This window comes from Geospiza fortis, unplaced genomic scaffold, assembly GCF_000277835.1.
Source record: "Geospiza fortis unplaced genomic scaffold, GeoFor_1.0 scaffold23, whole genome shotgun sequence".
In the NCBI taxonomy this organism is placed as follows: domain Eukaryota; kingdom Metazoa; phylum Chordata; class Aves; order Passeriformes; family Thraupidae; genus Geospiza; species Geospiza fortis.
The window spans coordinates 1267868-1281887 of record NW_005054303.1 but is presented as its reverse complement, the minus strand read 5'-3'; the positions used below and the strand labels follow the sequence as shown (position 1 = coordinate 1281887).

The 14020-nt window shown below is 38.0% G+C and overlaps 1 protein-coding gene across 3 annotated transcripts in view; it reads left to right on the top strand.

Moving 5' to 3' along the window:
- The first annotated feature begins 1014 nt into the window (after positions 1-1014).
- Positions 1015-14020, top strand: part of BTBD7 (BTB domain containing 7) — a 39519-nt gene continuing 26513 nt past the window's right edge. Inside the window, exons 1-3 of one of the 3 annotated variants that reach the window (XM_031066205.1) lie at positions 1015-1262; positions 7618-7803; positions 12798-13877. In XM_031066205.1, coding sequence (XP_030922065.1) covers positions 7722-7803; positions 12798-13877 — 1162 coding nt within the window. In that variant the 5' untranslated portion in view covers positions 1015-1262; positions 7618-7721. Of the gene's footprint in view, positions 1263-7615; positions 7804-12797; positions 13878-14020 lie in introns of those variants that run through there. The other 2 variants (XM_005417851.3, XM_031066206.1) reach the window with 2 other exon arrangements.

Genomic DNA, 14020 nt, shown 5'->3' with positions numbered 1-14020 from the left:
GCTGTGTATTGTTACCAAGCATCTTGGAGGCTTGAGTAAAAAGGAAGAATATTGTATAGAAACACTGTAGTCATGAGGAATGATGTTCCAAGCAACAGAAATATCACAAGATGCTGTTACTGATACAATGACTGCCTGGCAGGATGAAGAGTTGATTGCAGCCAAAGTAAGAAGTAATTTTTCATCTGATTTATTATAAGAGGTTACCTATATGGGAAGGCTTATCAATATGTGGGTCCAAGACTTTTTAGTCTGCTTTGATGTTGGAGCTGCTGTTGTGAAAACCCCAAGCAGTGTCATCACCAGAGATGACTCAGGCTGTGGAAGTTAATAAGGGAGCTAAAGCTGAGTGATCAAAAGATTGCTTTTTTGAAGGTGAGTTGAAAATAGTAAGTCATAAGGTAGGGTGGGTGCTGCTTGCCTACCGAGGTAGGTACAGAGCAGTGTCTGGGATTGCCCTATTAGTTACTCTAATGCACTCTCAGAGGCAGAGCATGTTCTAAGAGGAAGTGTGAATGTAACTGTGCACTGAATTTACAAGCACTGTTGTGTACAGGAAACTCCCACGTCCTCATTCAGAGTAAATGACTTTCTGTGAAATAATTGGGCCTGGATAAAAGGGGAAAATAACTCCAGTACAAGGAAAACTGTAGGGTGTATGGATCTTCCATATGATTGGGGTTTGAGCCAGGATTTTCCCAACTTAGTAGATTTGTTAATTGAAAACAGGATTTTGTGTTGTGGTTGGGTCACAGCTTGAGCAAGAGGAGGAATTCCCTTTCTTAATGAGATACGGAGGGATCTTTGGAAGGCACTCTCAGACTAAATGGAATAAAATTCCTTGGGGATAGAAGACTGTGGAGATGAAAGACTGCTTGCTCTGTTCCAGAAGAAGCAGCAATCCTGTTGACAGATAAACAGTACAGGGATAAGAAGCCTGTGAAATAGGCTCTGTAAAGGTGGTAGAGCTTCATGTGGAAGGTTATTACTTCTGCTCCACTTCTGCCTTTTCCAGGGGGCGAAAAAGAACAGGTGACCGTGGACATTGCTGCAATAATGGACAGTCATTTTCTGGTGACACACTGAGGAGGACAGGGGTGTTACCAGACTGGTATTGGACCTCAGTATCCAAGGCTGAATGCAGCTGAAATCTCCATGAGTAGCTGCCTGACAAGACAAAGTGTTGGCCTGAACTTTGATTGAAAGAAGAAATGCCGGCTACTTTTAAAAAAGGGAAAAAAAAGTCTCTTCTTTTTTCTGAGGTACTTTTCATGTAATTTGGAAGTTCCTTTTTTTTGTCTTAACCAACTGATGTGTTCGTATATGTAAACCAAAGAATATTTGCCGCTCCTAAAAAAAAAACAAGTGGGTAATTTTTGCTCAGAAGAGGCCTTTTGAAACACATTTAGACTCCTCAAAATTTATCACAGTATGTCAAACTATGCTGCAATTATTCTAGACTGGCTAAAATTAATTATCCTCATTTTCCTGTAAATGGATATGTTCATACCTAATTACTCTGTTTAGTGATATTGATAAAGATTTGGTGGATAGGATTTTTCTGATTTTCTTATAAAGTAGATTTAATGATGTTTTTATCTAAATCAGATAATGTTCCTTTCAAGTTAACTTGTGAAAAAATGGAGTCATTGAAGAATACATGCTGTCATTTCACTTCAAGAGAGTCCTAGAGGGCCATAAATGAGCTCTTGCTCATTTGGGTGAAAGAAGTGTTTTGAATTCATCTTCAAGAACATTAGTTGAGTCTTTCATATGAATGTTAAAAATCAGAATAGACTTTTAGTATATTAGTGTGGTTTTGCAACTAACTGTAAGAGTCACTGATGTAGAGAGATGAAAATTTATTTGCTGGTATATGAAGACATTTAAGTAGCTTGGGAGGAACAGCCTATTCCATGCAGGATTATACTGCTGTAATTCAGTTAGTGTCTGTGTGCTTTGTGTGTTCAAATTTTTTTAGCTGCTGGAATTTTTTGTGTTTAGAGGAATATAAATATGTTGATGTCCCCTGCCTCCCCACTGCTGTTAGTGATTTGACCTGTCAGTCCCTGTTAATGACATTATTTATTTACTTCTACGATGTGACATGTTCACATCATACTTGAAATTACTTTGCTGATCATCAGAAATACTACTTTGAGCACTGTGTGCAAAGACAGCATTGAAAAGAGGGTTTTTTCCCTGTAAGTTCTGTGGGTTTTTTTTTAACTGTTGAAATGCTGCTCAGTGTTTTCAATTTCTGAAGTGTGTGTATGTTCAAGACTATACACCCTTGTGCTCTGTTTGAGCATAGTTCTTTTAACTTTCACTGATTCCTCAGAGAAAATGTTAAAAATCAGTACAGGTTGTTTGTGGGTGGGCTTTCCCCACTAAAACTCAGTCCAGCGATTCTCAACAAATCTAGAAATAAAAAGCTAGGACTGTTGTGGTGTTTTTATCACCTCTGTTTTGAAAGAACTTCTTGATGGAGAAGCATACCACTTGATGGAAGAGAAAATGCTGCAAATTTCATGCTTAACTATAAGAAAGGGGTCTTTGTGATAGCTGGAACACATGACTCTCAGCAAAGACTTTCATAATCTGGTTATATCTGCTTTTTCTCACCCTCTTGAGCTGGTAACTGCTGATGTGGCTTAAGTTCTGGTGCTTTTCCTTACTGGATTTTTCTTTCTTTCCAATGCAGCGAGTAATGACGCAGATTCATTAGCCCATGTTGTGTAGAACATTATCCATTTTTTATATTTGTACAGAACTGATCCAAATCACAACTTTTCAGCTGTTTCAGTTGCATCTTACTACTGTATCATCCAGTTAATTTTGAATAATGATAAAGGTTAATTGCTTGACCTCATTATAAAAAGGAGTCACAATAGGCTTTGTGTGGATTTGCATGTGTGTCAGGCATAATCAACTGAGCCTTCAAATTTCAGTTGTTTCCGTGGAACAGAAAATTACTTGCCAGTTACACAGTTTCTTTCAGGTACACTGTCCCATATGCATTCAGTCCTTTAGCGTGTACTTTTCCAAGACTGGAGACTTGACCTCCACAAAATCTGAGAATGTGCCAGTACCTCTGAGTGTCCCATCCATGGAAACAGAGGAAGGTCAGGACAGGTAGCACTCAGTTCCTGTCAGCTCCTCTTGCTTGGAGAACCACTTTCTCCAAGGAAATTGAGGTAGATACTCCATGCACATCTTAACAAGCAGTTGGAGCTCGAGCCACAAGCAACTTTGTCTTCATTTTTAAGAGCTTGTCCCTTTGGATGTTGTTGACTTGTAATTCCAGCAGTGTACTGTGTGACAAGCAGCATGGCCAGGGCTGGCTCTGGAAACTTCTCAGTGGATGGGAACTTGCTTCTGTTCTCCTGAGCATGGGATTGTTCCTGAATCACTTTGTGATGGCTCAGGGCTCTCTATTGCTCACCAGATCACTCTTCTGCTGGAGGCAGGTTCAGGATGTTGAGGCAGGCTGGTGGGATGTACTTTGGGCATGATAGCAATGGTCCATTCTCACAAGTTCTTTCTGTTTTAGTTATTGATCTACCTAACTTCTATGAGAATAAATTTAACCTTGCTGAAATGTAGTTGATATGTTTCCTTACTAGGGCTGGTGCTTTTTATTGCTGCATCTTGTCATCTCATCTTGCAGTAAAGTTGTGCTTGTTACTTGAAATGAGCTGTTGGGGCAAAATGCATGGCATTTTTGGTCTGGATAAAAATCTAAGCAAACATGAAGAAGTTATTCTTATGATGCCTGGGTTGTCATTTACTCATAGTAAATTTAAAACATGTCAGGTAAAATGAAAACCTGAAGTACCATGTTGGTACAGGTATGTGCATGTACTTGATATAATTTCCTACTTAGGTTTTAATATTATGCTATTGCATAATCCTATGGCAGCAACTCCAAAAGAAATACAAAGGTCTTAAAATTTTACGGGGGAAAAATCAAGTGGTTGTAAAACCTGTTGTAGTACTCTTGACTTTGCCCTTTATATTAATTGGATCCCAGTGATTTACAGGAAATTTTATGAAACATTTGTATTGAGTGATGATATAAACAAAGTGTCACTGTTAGCCAAAGTCCATTCTGTACAGAGACTTTTTGTTAAATCAAAATTCCCAGTCCAGGAATACCTGGCTGTCAGCCCAGATACCTCAGATGCATGTCATCTAGCTTCTTAGGATTTTAGGTTCAGTGTGACAAATATTGAGAAGACTGAGAAACTTATTTCAGGCTGAAACCTTTAAGCAGACTTGTGCTTATTTTAAATTTTATTCTGAGTATCAGTATAGTCTGAAAGTCACTTTTGTGCTGTTTTGTAGGATTTGGAGTGGTAATTTTGGTTTCTATTAACTTCCTCATTTCACATAACACACTCCATATACTTTTTCTGCAGTACAGGCTTTTTTAAACAAGCTTTGACATAGCTTAGCTCTTTGCCTGTGTATGTTTGTGCATTTATAACACATCTGTACGTGCGTCACTGCCCTCAACAACTGCTTCAGTTGGTCAGCAGATGTTGAATTTAGTTTCACTGTGGTAATGCTTATGGGATGCATGTAGGCTTTGATTAAAAGTAAAGAAAAAGCTCACCTAATGGTGGTTTTCAAAACAAAATTCCATGGGTGTATTCTGAGGCTAACATGCAATTTAAAAATTCTTCAGATAAGCTGAAATAAGGGAACTTTTGGTATGCAGGATAACTTCTGCAAGAAAAGACAAAACCTATCTTTCCTTTTGAAGCTAAAGATCTAATTGTTTATGGTTTGGAGTTTTTCCTCTCCTTCTACAAGTGCCTTTCACTGTGCAGAAGCTGCATTCTTGACTTGGCATTTTTGTAGTAGCTGAGTTGTATTGACTGGACTCAACTAGCTATCTGCTAGACTAACTGCTGTTCAGGTAGGCTGTGTTTAGTACAGAGGATGAAGTGGACAATAGCAACACAAACCAAACCAAAAAAAGACATCTAAATCCATGGGTAGTTCAAGTACACTTTGCTGTCAAAAGATGCAGTAGTGCAAGTATTCAAGTGATGCCCTAACGGACAAATTGGGTGACTGATAGTGTTTCAACTGCTTGTTCAGGTTGGCTCTAGTGTGGGTCAGTTTATCTGGATTACAAAATACTTGGGACAGAACCAACAAGGTAGGAAAAGTGGTTATGAGAATGAAGAGAGGAAGGCAGGGCTTCCTCCAGGACCGAGTTCATCACTGGTGCTAGCTAATTTTTTTGGGAAATGCAATATGGGTTCTATAATATAATCTTGTAAAATTTGGTGCTGTATTGAAAAACAAATATGCTTTCAGTTGATACATGAGGTTAAGGACAGTAGTGGAACTAAAGCTATGATTGGTTTTGAGCCATGGGGCCCAGTACACTTTATGATCTACAAAATGTTTGAATTCAAGATGCAAAATACTCTTTAAGAAATCAGCCTGCGCACAGATGACTTAGCATTGCATGGAAGTTATGTATTCTAAATTTAGTGAACCAGGGACTTGGTTCTGAATATTGAGTGCTTACTTATAAAAAAAAAAAAAAAAAAAAAAAAAAAAGAGAAGCCCAACATTTCTTTTTTCTTCTCTCTTTTACTTAGCTCCTGGGCTCTTTCCTGTGTCAGGAAGAACTGAAAACTGCTAGTAGATATCTAATAGACAAGTTATCACACCGCAGCTGAATGCAGAAAAGTGGAATAACAATGGCATTATTTCAGGACTCAAGTCCAAATGAACCAAGTCCAATTTTAGGTGAGAAAAGGGAAATCGTTGGGATATCTGCTCAGGTTGCTAACCTTTACCTATGAGCAAGTTAGCATTTAAACTGAAAGGTGACTTTTACCTTCACAAAGTTTGTCCTGGGTGTAACTAATTCCATCTAGAAATTTATGCCACATTTAAGCAACATATTCTTGGTGCGTATAGAAATCACTTGGAGTGTCACTGTTTTAATGAATTTGTTTTCTAAGTGTTTTTTCTTAAGTGAGTGAAGTTTTTCAGAAATGAAGTAGAGATCCACACCATATGGATTCAGTAATCTTTGAATAGCTTATTTCTGCACAAGGGAGAAGATGACTGCATGCAATGGCTAACACTGAGCTAATCTAACACCTTGTGTTTTCTGAGAAGATTTACTGGTATTTGCTGGTGTGATGTTGCCTGTTTTTTATGTTCCCTGGTTCTGTCTTCATCCTGAGTAGCCTTCTGTTCATGTAGGAGGATATTTTATCTTTGTTTCCTGATGTGTAGCAAGCTGAATCTGCATGGAGACAAGTTCAAGATTGTATGCAGTTGAGATGACCTGGCTGTGTGGCTGGGGAGGGCAGGCATGGGAGCTCCCTCTTCTCATTTACAAGCCTGTAGGTTGGTTGAAAGCTGCTGTGGTGTTCTTATGGTTGTGTCTTCCACTCTGGCAGAACTCCACTGGTGCTCAGCAGGTGCAGCTGTGTGAGGCCACCCTGGGATATGTGCAGGCCACAATTCTGCCTGATAGCCACATGTGTAAAGCCAGGTTTTCAAACCCTTCCCTGCTCTTCCTCCTCAGGTAGCCAGCCCTCAAATCCTGGAGCACTTGTTCCCCTCACCTCTGTGCCTACAGCAATTTGCAGCCTTTTTCTTCCTGGCCTGTCTCTCACTTTCTGCTCCCTAGGATCTGCACTTTGAAACATGCACTCCTATGTCACTTTCTTGGCCAATTTAACATGCCAGAAACTACCAAGAAAGGAAAACAATTCAGAAGCATATAGCAAATCCATATGTGTTCACAATATTCAAGGGAATCTAAAAGATTCTTAGAATAGACTTTACCTTTCTATTACTCTTTATCTTCAAGTTTGTATTTTGGAAGGGGACACAAGGTTTCAGTTGACAGTGGTTCTTCATGTGGTAACTTTCATTTTTCAGTATTAATATTTTACACTGCTAATATTGGAATAAATTAAAATTACTTTGTTGTACATTGGCAACAATGAATACTTGTTCAAATCACCTCAGAACTGGTTTCTAAGATGTTTTCAAATGCCCAAAAAAATCTTTAATGAATCCTTAAATGCCTTTTTTTACTATTTTAAATGTACTTCTAGGTCTTAATTCTAAATTTGAAAAGCAGTAGTGAATGAGAACTATGTAAATGTAATTAATAAAAATGCAGTTGAAATAAGTTATGATGGTATGATCTCCATCAGGACTGGCTTATTTAGCTTTCTCAAACAGTATAATTCAATTTGGGATTTTTTAACCATGTGGAAATAGGTATAAACATGCATGAAAAGTCTTTCTTGGTGTAGTCAAAGAAGAATACCTAGTCTAGACCAAGTTCTTGAAAATTTCTTAGCTAAAAGTTTGATAACCATCCTGTTCCATGTTACAATTTATCATATGATTTGTGAATGGTTTGGAAAATTACAGGTTCTTGTGGGGGGGAAAAAAGTATTTCTGATTTTGGTTTAATCATTCAAATAAAAGGGTATCTTCAAAATGTTTGAGGTTTTATTTTATGAAAATACTGTGTGCTGGAAGCTGAATTTATTTTATCTAAATCATGTAATATTTAGTGACAAATAATGAAGTTACCTTATTGGTGTTTTTGTTCTTCAGAAATGGAGGAACAGAACGCTGGACCTGGGATTGAAGATTTCTAAAGGATTATGGGATTATACATTGAAGAGCCAGCAGGCGGAATGCCTGAGTGACTGAAGAAAATGGGTGCTAATGCATCAAACTACCCTCACTCGTGTTCCCCAAGGGTAGGGGGAAATTCACAGGCACAACAGACATTCATAGGTAACTCTTTTCAGTTATCTTGTCACTTACATAAATGACTTGGTGGATTGTGAATGCCTGGATTTGATTTGCTTGCAGAAATGTTATGGAGAGCTGCTATTTTCTAGGTCACCAGTTTGAATCCATTCAAGCTCAATCGTGCATGAAATTCGGTACTGTCCATCTGTTTGGCCTCTGTATGCAATGAGTTGATCTGCCTTTTGCCAGTAAACAGTTGCCAGATTATTTAAATAAAATAAGTGGAGCTTTTTTATAATTAAGCCATGCATGCTAGTTTTCCTGGTTCAAGAGCAGTCACTTTCTGTTAATACTCATAGTGTTTTCTGCTCTTCCTCAGAATTTCTATCAAACTGTGTCAGAGCATGTAAAACCCTTGATCATCAGTATTCATTGTAATATTGACATTGTGTCCAAGTGAATTACCTCCCTACTGCTGGAAGGGATATCTCTGGTAATAAACCTGTTAAAGTAACAAACAGGCTTCTCTTCCTTTTCCTCTTTCTGTAAATGGGGAAGGGGGTGCTTACTGTCCTAACAGTGTTATTTACAAGCCAGGACTTTGTTTAGCTGGAGACATGTGTTAAAGTGCCCTTAAGAAAGTATTTTCTCATCCTAGTCATAACTGGGGCAGGCATTACCTTTATGTGTTTTTCAGTCTAGTACAAAGAGACCTCAGTGTAGATCTAAGTACTGTCACACTATAAATAATAAACAGCTATGTTATGAATCTGAAAGAAGGCAGTCTCCGAGAAGATAAATATTCCTTAAAAAAAACAACCCTGACAGCCTGAAGAATGATCTTAGCAGTAAATAACATCAATAGTTTATAAATGCTTTTCTCCTTTATGCTTCAACTTGCAACACTGCATAAGCAGTTATTGATATTCAGTGTTACTTCTCTTTTTAATCACCGTTGAAAGCAGAGTGATATCCTTAGCAGAGGAAAAATTGACTCACTTTGTAAATTTTCTTTTTTTTCTCAGCTTTCATAGCATTCCTGGCTCTGAGGTCTCATTTGAGGACAGATCACAAACTGTTACATTTAAGGATGTGTGTGCTGTCACAGCATGTCAAGGAAGAACTTTTAGTCCTAACATCATGGATATTCATGCTGTAAAGTTCCCCTCGAGAGTTTATGTATTTTCAGTGTATCATACCTAACTAGTAAAAGATTTGCTCCAGTCTGCATATGTGCTTTCTAAAATGTGGCTAAGATGTCTTGGTGTTTTTTAATCTGCCCCTATATTGAGTGAAGAGACCCTTAGAGGTCTTGAAACAGGCAGATTTGCAGGCTGAAACACCTTTGGAGCAGATTTGAAGAGATTTCCAAAGGCTACATTAAATTCCCAAGAAACTTTCTACATGATATGTGGAAGGTTTAGTTGATGCTTTTCATTATTAAACTCAAAATAGAAACCCATTATGTAGTATATCACAGGAAATTTCCTGACCCTTATAACCCATGGGAAATTGTGGCTGAGACTCTTTTTGAGGAAAGCCTAAAAGCATGTGCTTGTCTCATCTTAGGGAAGGCAGATGAGCATTCTGGGTAAAATTCTTGCTGAAAACATCCTGATCTTATGGGGTTCCATGAGTGTGCTATCTACATCACATGGGTACATCTCTTCTTCTCACTTTGTGGCGTTTGACTCTTTCACATTTTGATTTTTGTTTACATGATTGGTTTTTGTAGCTGTCTCAGCAGAAAATAGGTGTATGCTAAAATTGATAGCTGAGGTTTTCATCACTTGCCATAATACTAGTGTTACATAATGCTTTTACATGTTTGGGGTTTAGGTGTTGTGGGGTTTTTGTTTGTTGGGGGGGGAGTAGGGTGGAGTGTCTGTATTTATTGTATTGTGAGGTTTTTTATGTAGAAGGCATTAGGTCTATTCACTGCCCTAAAGCAGAACTGGGGGATAGAGTTAGAATAGCTGTATAATATGTATTAATTGCCTCATTCCTGGAAACTGGATTTAGGCCTGTGGGTTTGTTTTGGACATGCTACTTTGCCATTAAAGCACTGCACCATGTTTCATGCTAAATGTAGGATGAGTGCTGAAGTCTGAGAACTGATATGGCAAAGCACAGTAGTTTCATAGTGTGAGCTCCTATTGTTAGTTGACTTCATCCTAGTTTGCTTATAGTTTATGAAGAGGGGATAAATCAGTAAAAATAGTGTAGTGCACTTACTGGAAATAATACTTTTGTTTTAGCAAAAGCTTAATTAGTCATCTTCTTGCTGTTTTGTCTGCAGCATTCAGGGGGAGGATTTCACACCATTTCCTAGGGTGGTACATCTGTTCAAGATGTTTGCTTTTTTATATAGAGCTCCATAATTAGATATTAAAACGTGTGGGCATGCAAAGGACTAAACAGATCCCATTTTTCATTGTCAAGTTCCCAAGCAGCTCCCCTTGGCAGTCATCTGTTTCTGTAAATATTTGTCTGTCCCAAGCTGGGTATGGTCTAGGGGCATGAAGTAGCAATTGCTTTTGAACAGCATATAATAGAGTGGTACCTTTCAGTATAGTGCTGAGGAATAATTAATTTTTTTCCTACTTTTAATGCTGTAACCTTATGAAGGAATACAGGCAGCCCAAAAACATTCTCTTCCAGATTCTTTCTTTGAGGGATATGGAGCCACCAGCTGTTGTGAACCCAGAGAGGCTGTGATGGTGCATCTCTGTTTCTTACAAAAAGCAGATAGTTGTGTGGTGGCGCTTTTCTGGCAGTGCTTTATCTGTTTGTAAGGGTTAATAGCTCTGTTTGCAGTACATCCAGAGTTAAATCTTGTAAGTAGCTCAGGGTACACAAAGGTTTGAATGGCGTTTTAGTATTTTGTGGTGATTCATGTGCAAGTAATACCTCACAGCAGCCTTTGGGGAAGAAGGAAATTGAGACTTGCCGTGTCCTAGTTTTCCTTTTGTGGAATGTTAGAGAATGTTCTGCACTCAAATTTGCCATTAGAATCCAACGTACTTCAAAGAGAAATGAGCTGGCATGTTCTCTGGAAAGAGAATCTGTCATTATAGAGTGACCAAAGTGTAGTTATACTTCTATTGTGAAATGTACCTCTTTCAATGAAGGAGGAATTCTATGCTTGTCTCTATCAGCAGGAGGCTGGAGCTCTACTTTTCCATTGTCATATCTAGTACAGCATGTGGAAGGAATTTTTATGGTGGATTTTGCAGCACAACCTTTTTGTTGAAGTTGTCTTGAGTTACTCCTATTATTTTCATTTAAATTGATATTCCTTTCACTTCTTGAAATTTCAATATGATTAGTAACATCTTGCCTGATCAAGCAAATTTTAAACTTGGATAAAATGATTAGATATGTTTCCTCAAATAAAGCAAGCTTCCTTCTCAAAGTTTTTACTAATAGAAGAATCATAAAACCACTGCATTGCATTATTTGTGGGACTTTTAATTAGCTTGATGTAAAAGCCACTGTGGAAGTTATTTAGTTATTGAGGCTTAAACAATAAAACAATTTACAGAATTGTTAGGTTGCTACAGCTGCCTTAGTCTCAAACAGAGCTTTGAATTAGTACTGTGTCTTTCAAAGTTCAAGAAATACTTGAAATTACATGGTAACTAAATGCCCTGTGTTTTGTCAGACTGGGCCATAACATCACTGTCAAAACAGCATCACAGTGAATCTGCCTGTTACAGGTGGAGCTGTGAGACTGCAGGGATAGAACACGTTGTAAAAGGTGCCAAAAGTTCTGGTTCTAGGATGGGCTTTGGAAGATCAAAAAAAAGAGAACAAGTAGTGAAGCTGCACAAGTGTACTAATAGAAACATGAACTATTCCTGGCAGAAAACAGACAAATACTATTTCAGATGAACCTGTGATTGTTATTGATCTGTGTAGCATTTGCAAATGTTTTCTTCTCATTCTTCTTTGGTCCAGAAGTGAGAGTTTGGTTTGCGTACTTCCTTTTCTCTTTTCTTGTCATGTCTGAGGTTCTTCACCATCTGGCTTAGTGTGAAAGCTCTGTAAATAAACTTAAATTAAAAAATAACCCTTAAACAGAAGCGTGACTCTCACATTAAAGCTATGGTTTTTTAACTCCCTTTTTTTTCCCTAAAACACTACTTTGGTTTTCCATTACTTGTTGAAATGCAGATTCTAATTCCTTTTTTCCTCACTGAATTGCTATCAGTATTAGTTCCTAATATAATTTCCCTATAAATTATTTTTTTGAGAAGAAAAATAATTATATGTATACTTTAATTGTATAATGCTCTGTTCAAAGGAAATCTTCAATAATACAGTAAAACTTCCACTCTCCATATTCTTTTTGATGGTATGTATGCACAAATGAGTATTTATAGTTCTGTGGAAAGGAGCCCATTTTATGTGTTTGACTTTGGCATTACTTGATTATTGCATGACAGGATTTTTACTTTTCTTGCTAAATTATCTCTGAAAATAATCCCTGAGTGTTTTGGTACTGAATTCTCTTTTTTTTTGTTGTGACTGTAGCTCTCTGACACCAGGTATGTGTCTGTTGTTTTAGTGACACTTAATGCTAGAACAGGATTTGAAAACACTTTGAAGGGGGGATTGTGAGTATTTCACTGAGATATTAGGCTTAGGAAAGGTTAATACAATTACGCTTCTAATGTTACAACTGCAGCATTCTCTTCCTGCTTAGATAAGCGTACCATGTGCTGTAGAGCTACATCAGCTGGCACTGCTTGGTTCTTAAAATTGAATATATTTTTTTAAAAACCCAACCAAGCAAAAAAAAATTAAAAACCAAACCAAAACACCCTGAAACCCAGCAAACTACAAACTTTGTAGATGCAAATAAAAGGCTTTGTTCTTAATGGCCAGAAAAGTCTTCAGTTGTGAAATTATCTGATGTGAGGAGAAGGAAGAACTATATAACTTTCAGAATAATTGATGGAGTATTTAGGTGTTGTGGACCTTCCTTTTAAATTTAAAGTATAAATGTGTTCAATTTTTCTTTTTACCTTTAGGGACATCATCCTACTCTCATCAAGGTTTTGGCTGTGAATCAAAGCTGTATAGCCTTGACCATGGCCACGAGAAACCTCAAGACAAGAAAAAGAAAACCTCTGGCCTTGCCACCCTCAAAAAGAAATTCATTAAGCGTCGGAAATCGAGCCGATCTGCCGACCATGCCAAGCAGATGCGGGAGCTCCTCTCAGGCTGGGATGTCAGAGATGTTAATGCGTTAGTGGAAGAATACGAAGGAACATCAGCCTTAAAGGAACTTTATCTACAAGCTAATTTGGCAAGACCAGAAGCCAGGACGCTACAAAAAGACATGGCTGAACTTTATCAATACAAATATTGTACCGATGTAGACTTAATATTTCAAGAAACTTGTTTTCCTGTGCATCGTGCGATATTGGCGGCAAGATGTCCATTTTTTAAGACGCTGCTTTCTTCCTCACCAGAGTATGGGGCAGAAATAATAATGGATATTAACACAGCTGGCATAGATATGCCTATGTTCTCTGCTTTGTTACACTACCTTTATACGGGCGAGTTTGGAATGGAGGATTCGAGATTCCAAAATGTTGATATTCTTGTGCAGCTTAGTGAAGAATTTGGAACACCAAATTCCTTAGATGTTGACATGCGTGCCCTGTTTGATTATATGTGCTACTACGATGTGGTTCTTAGCTTTTCATCCAACTCTGACTTGGTTGAAACTTTTGGTGGAAGTCAGAACTGTCTAGATGAAGAGCTCAGAGCACACAAAGCTATTATTTCATCACGATCTCCCTTTTTCCGCCACTTGCTGCAGAGAAGGATACGAACTGGTGAAGAAATCACAGACCGAACTCTACGGACTCCAACTAGAATTATATTGGATGAATCTATCATACCAAAAAAATATGCTAAGGTCATTTTGAACTGTATGTATACAGATGTGGTAGACCTCTCCGTTTTGCACTCCAGTCCTTCGGTGGGCAGTTTAAGTGAAGTTCAGGCTCTTGTAGCAGGAAAACTAAACATGACTAGGGCTGAAGAAGCCATGGAGCTTTATCACATAGCACTGTTCTTGGAGTTTAACATGCTTGCACAAGGTATGTAATACTGTCCTTGTAGAATGTATGACCTCATTTGAACAAATCTTAGCAGTTTTGCAGTATAGGGATGCTTATTGTCAGCTGTCAGTGGCTGACAGTTCCTTTAGAAATGGAATTTGTTTTCCATCTGTAAGTTTTCA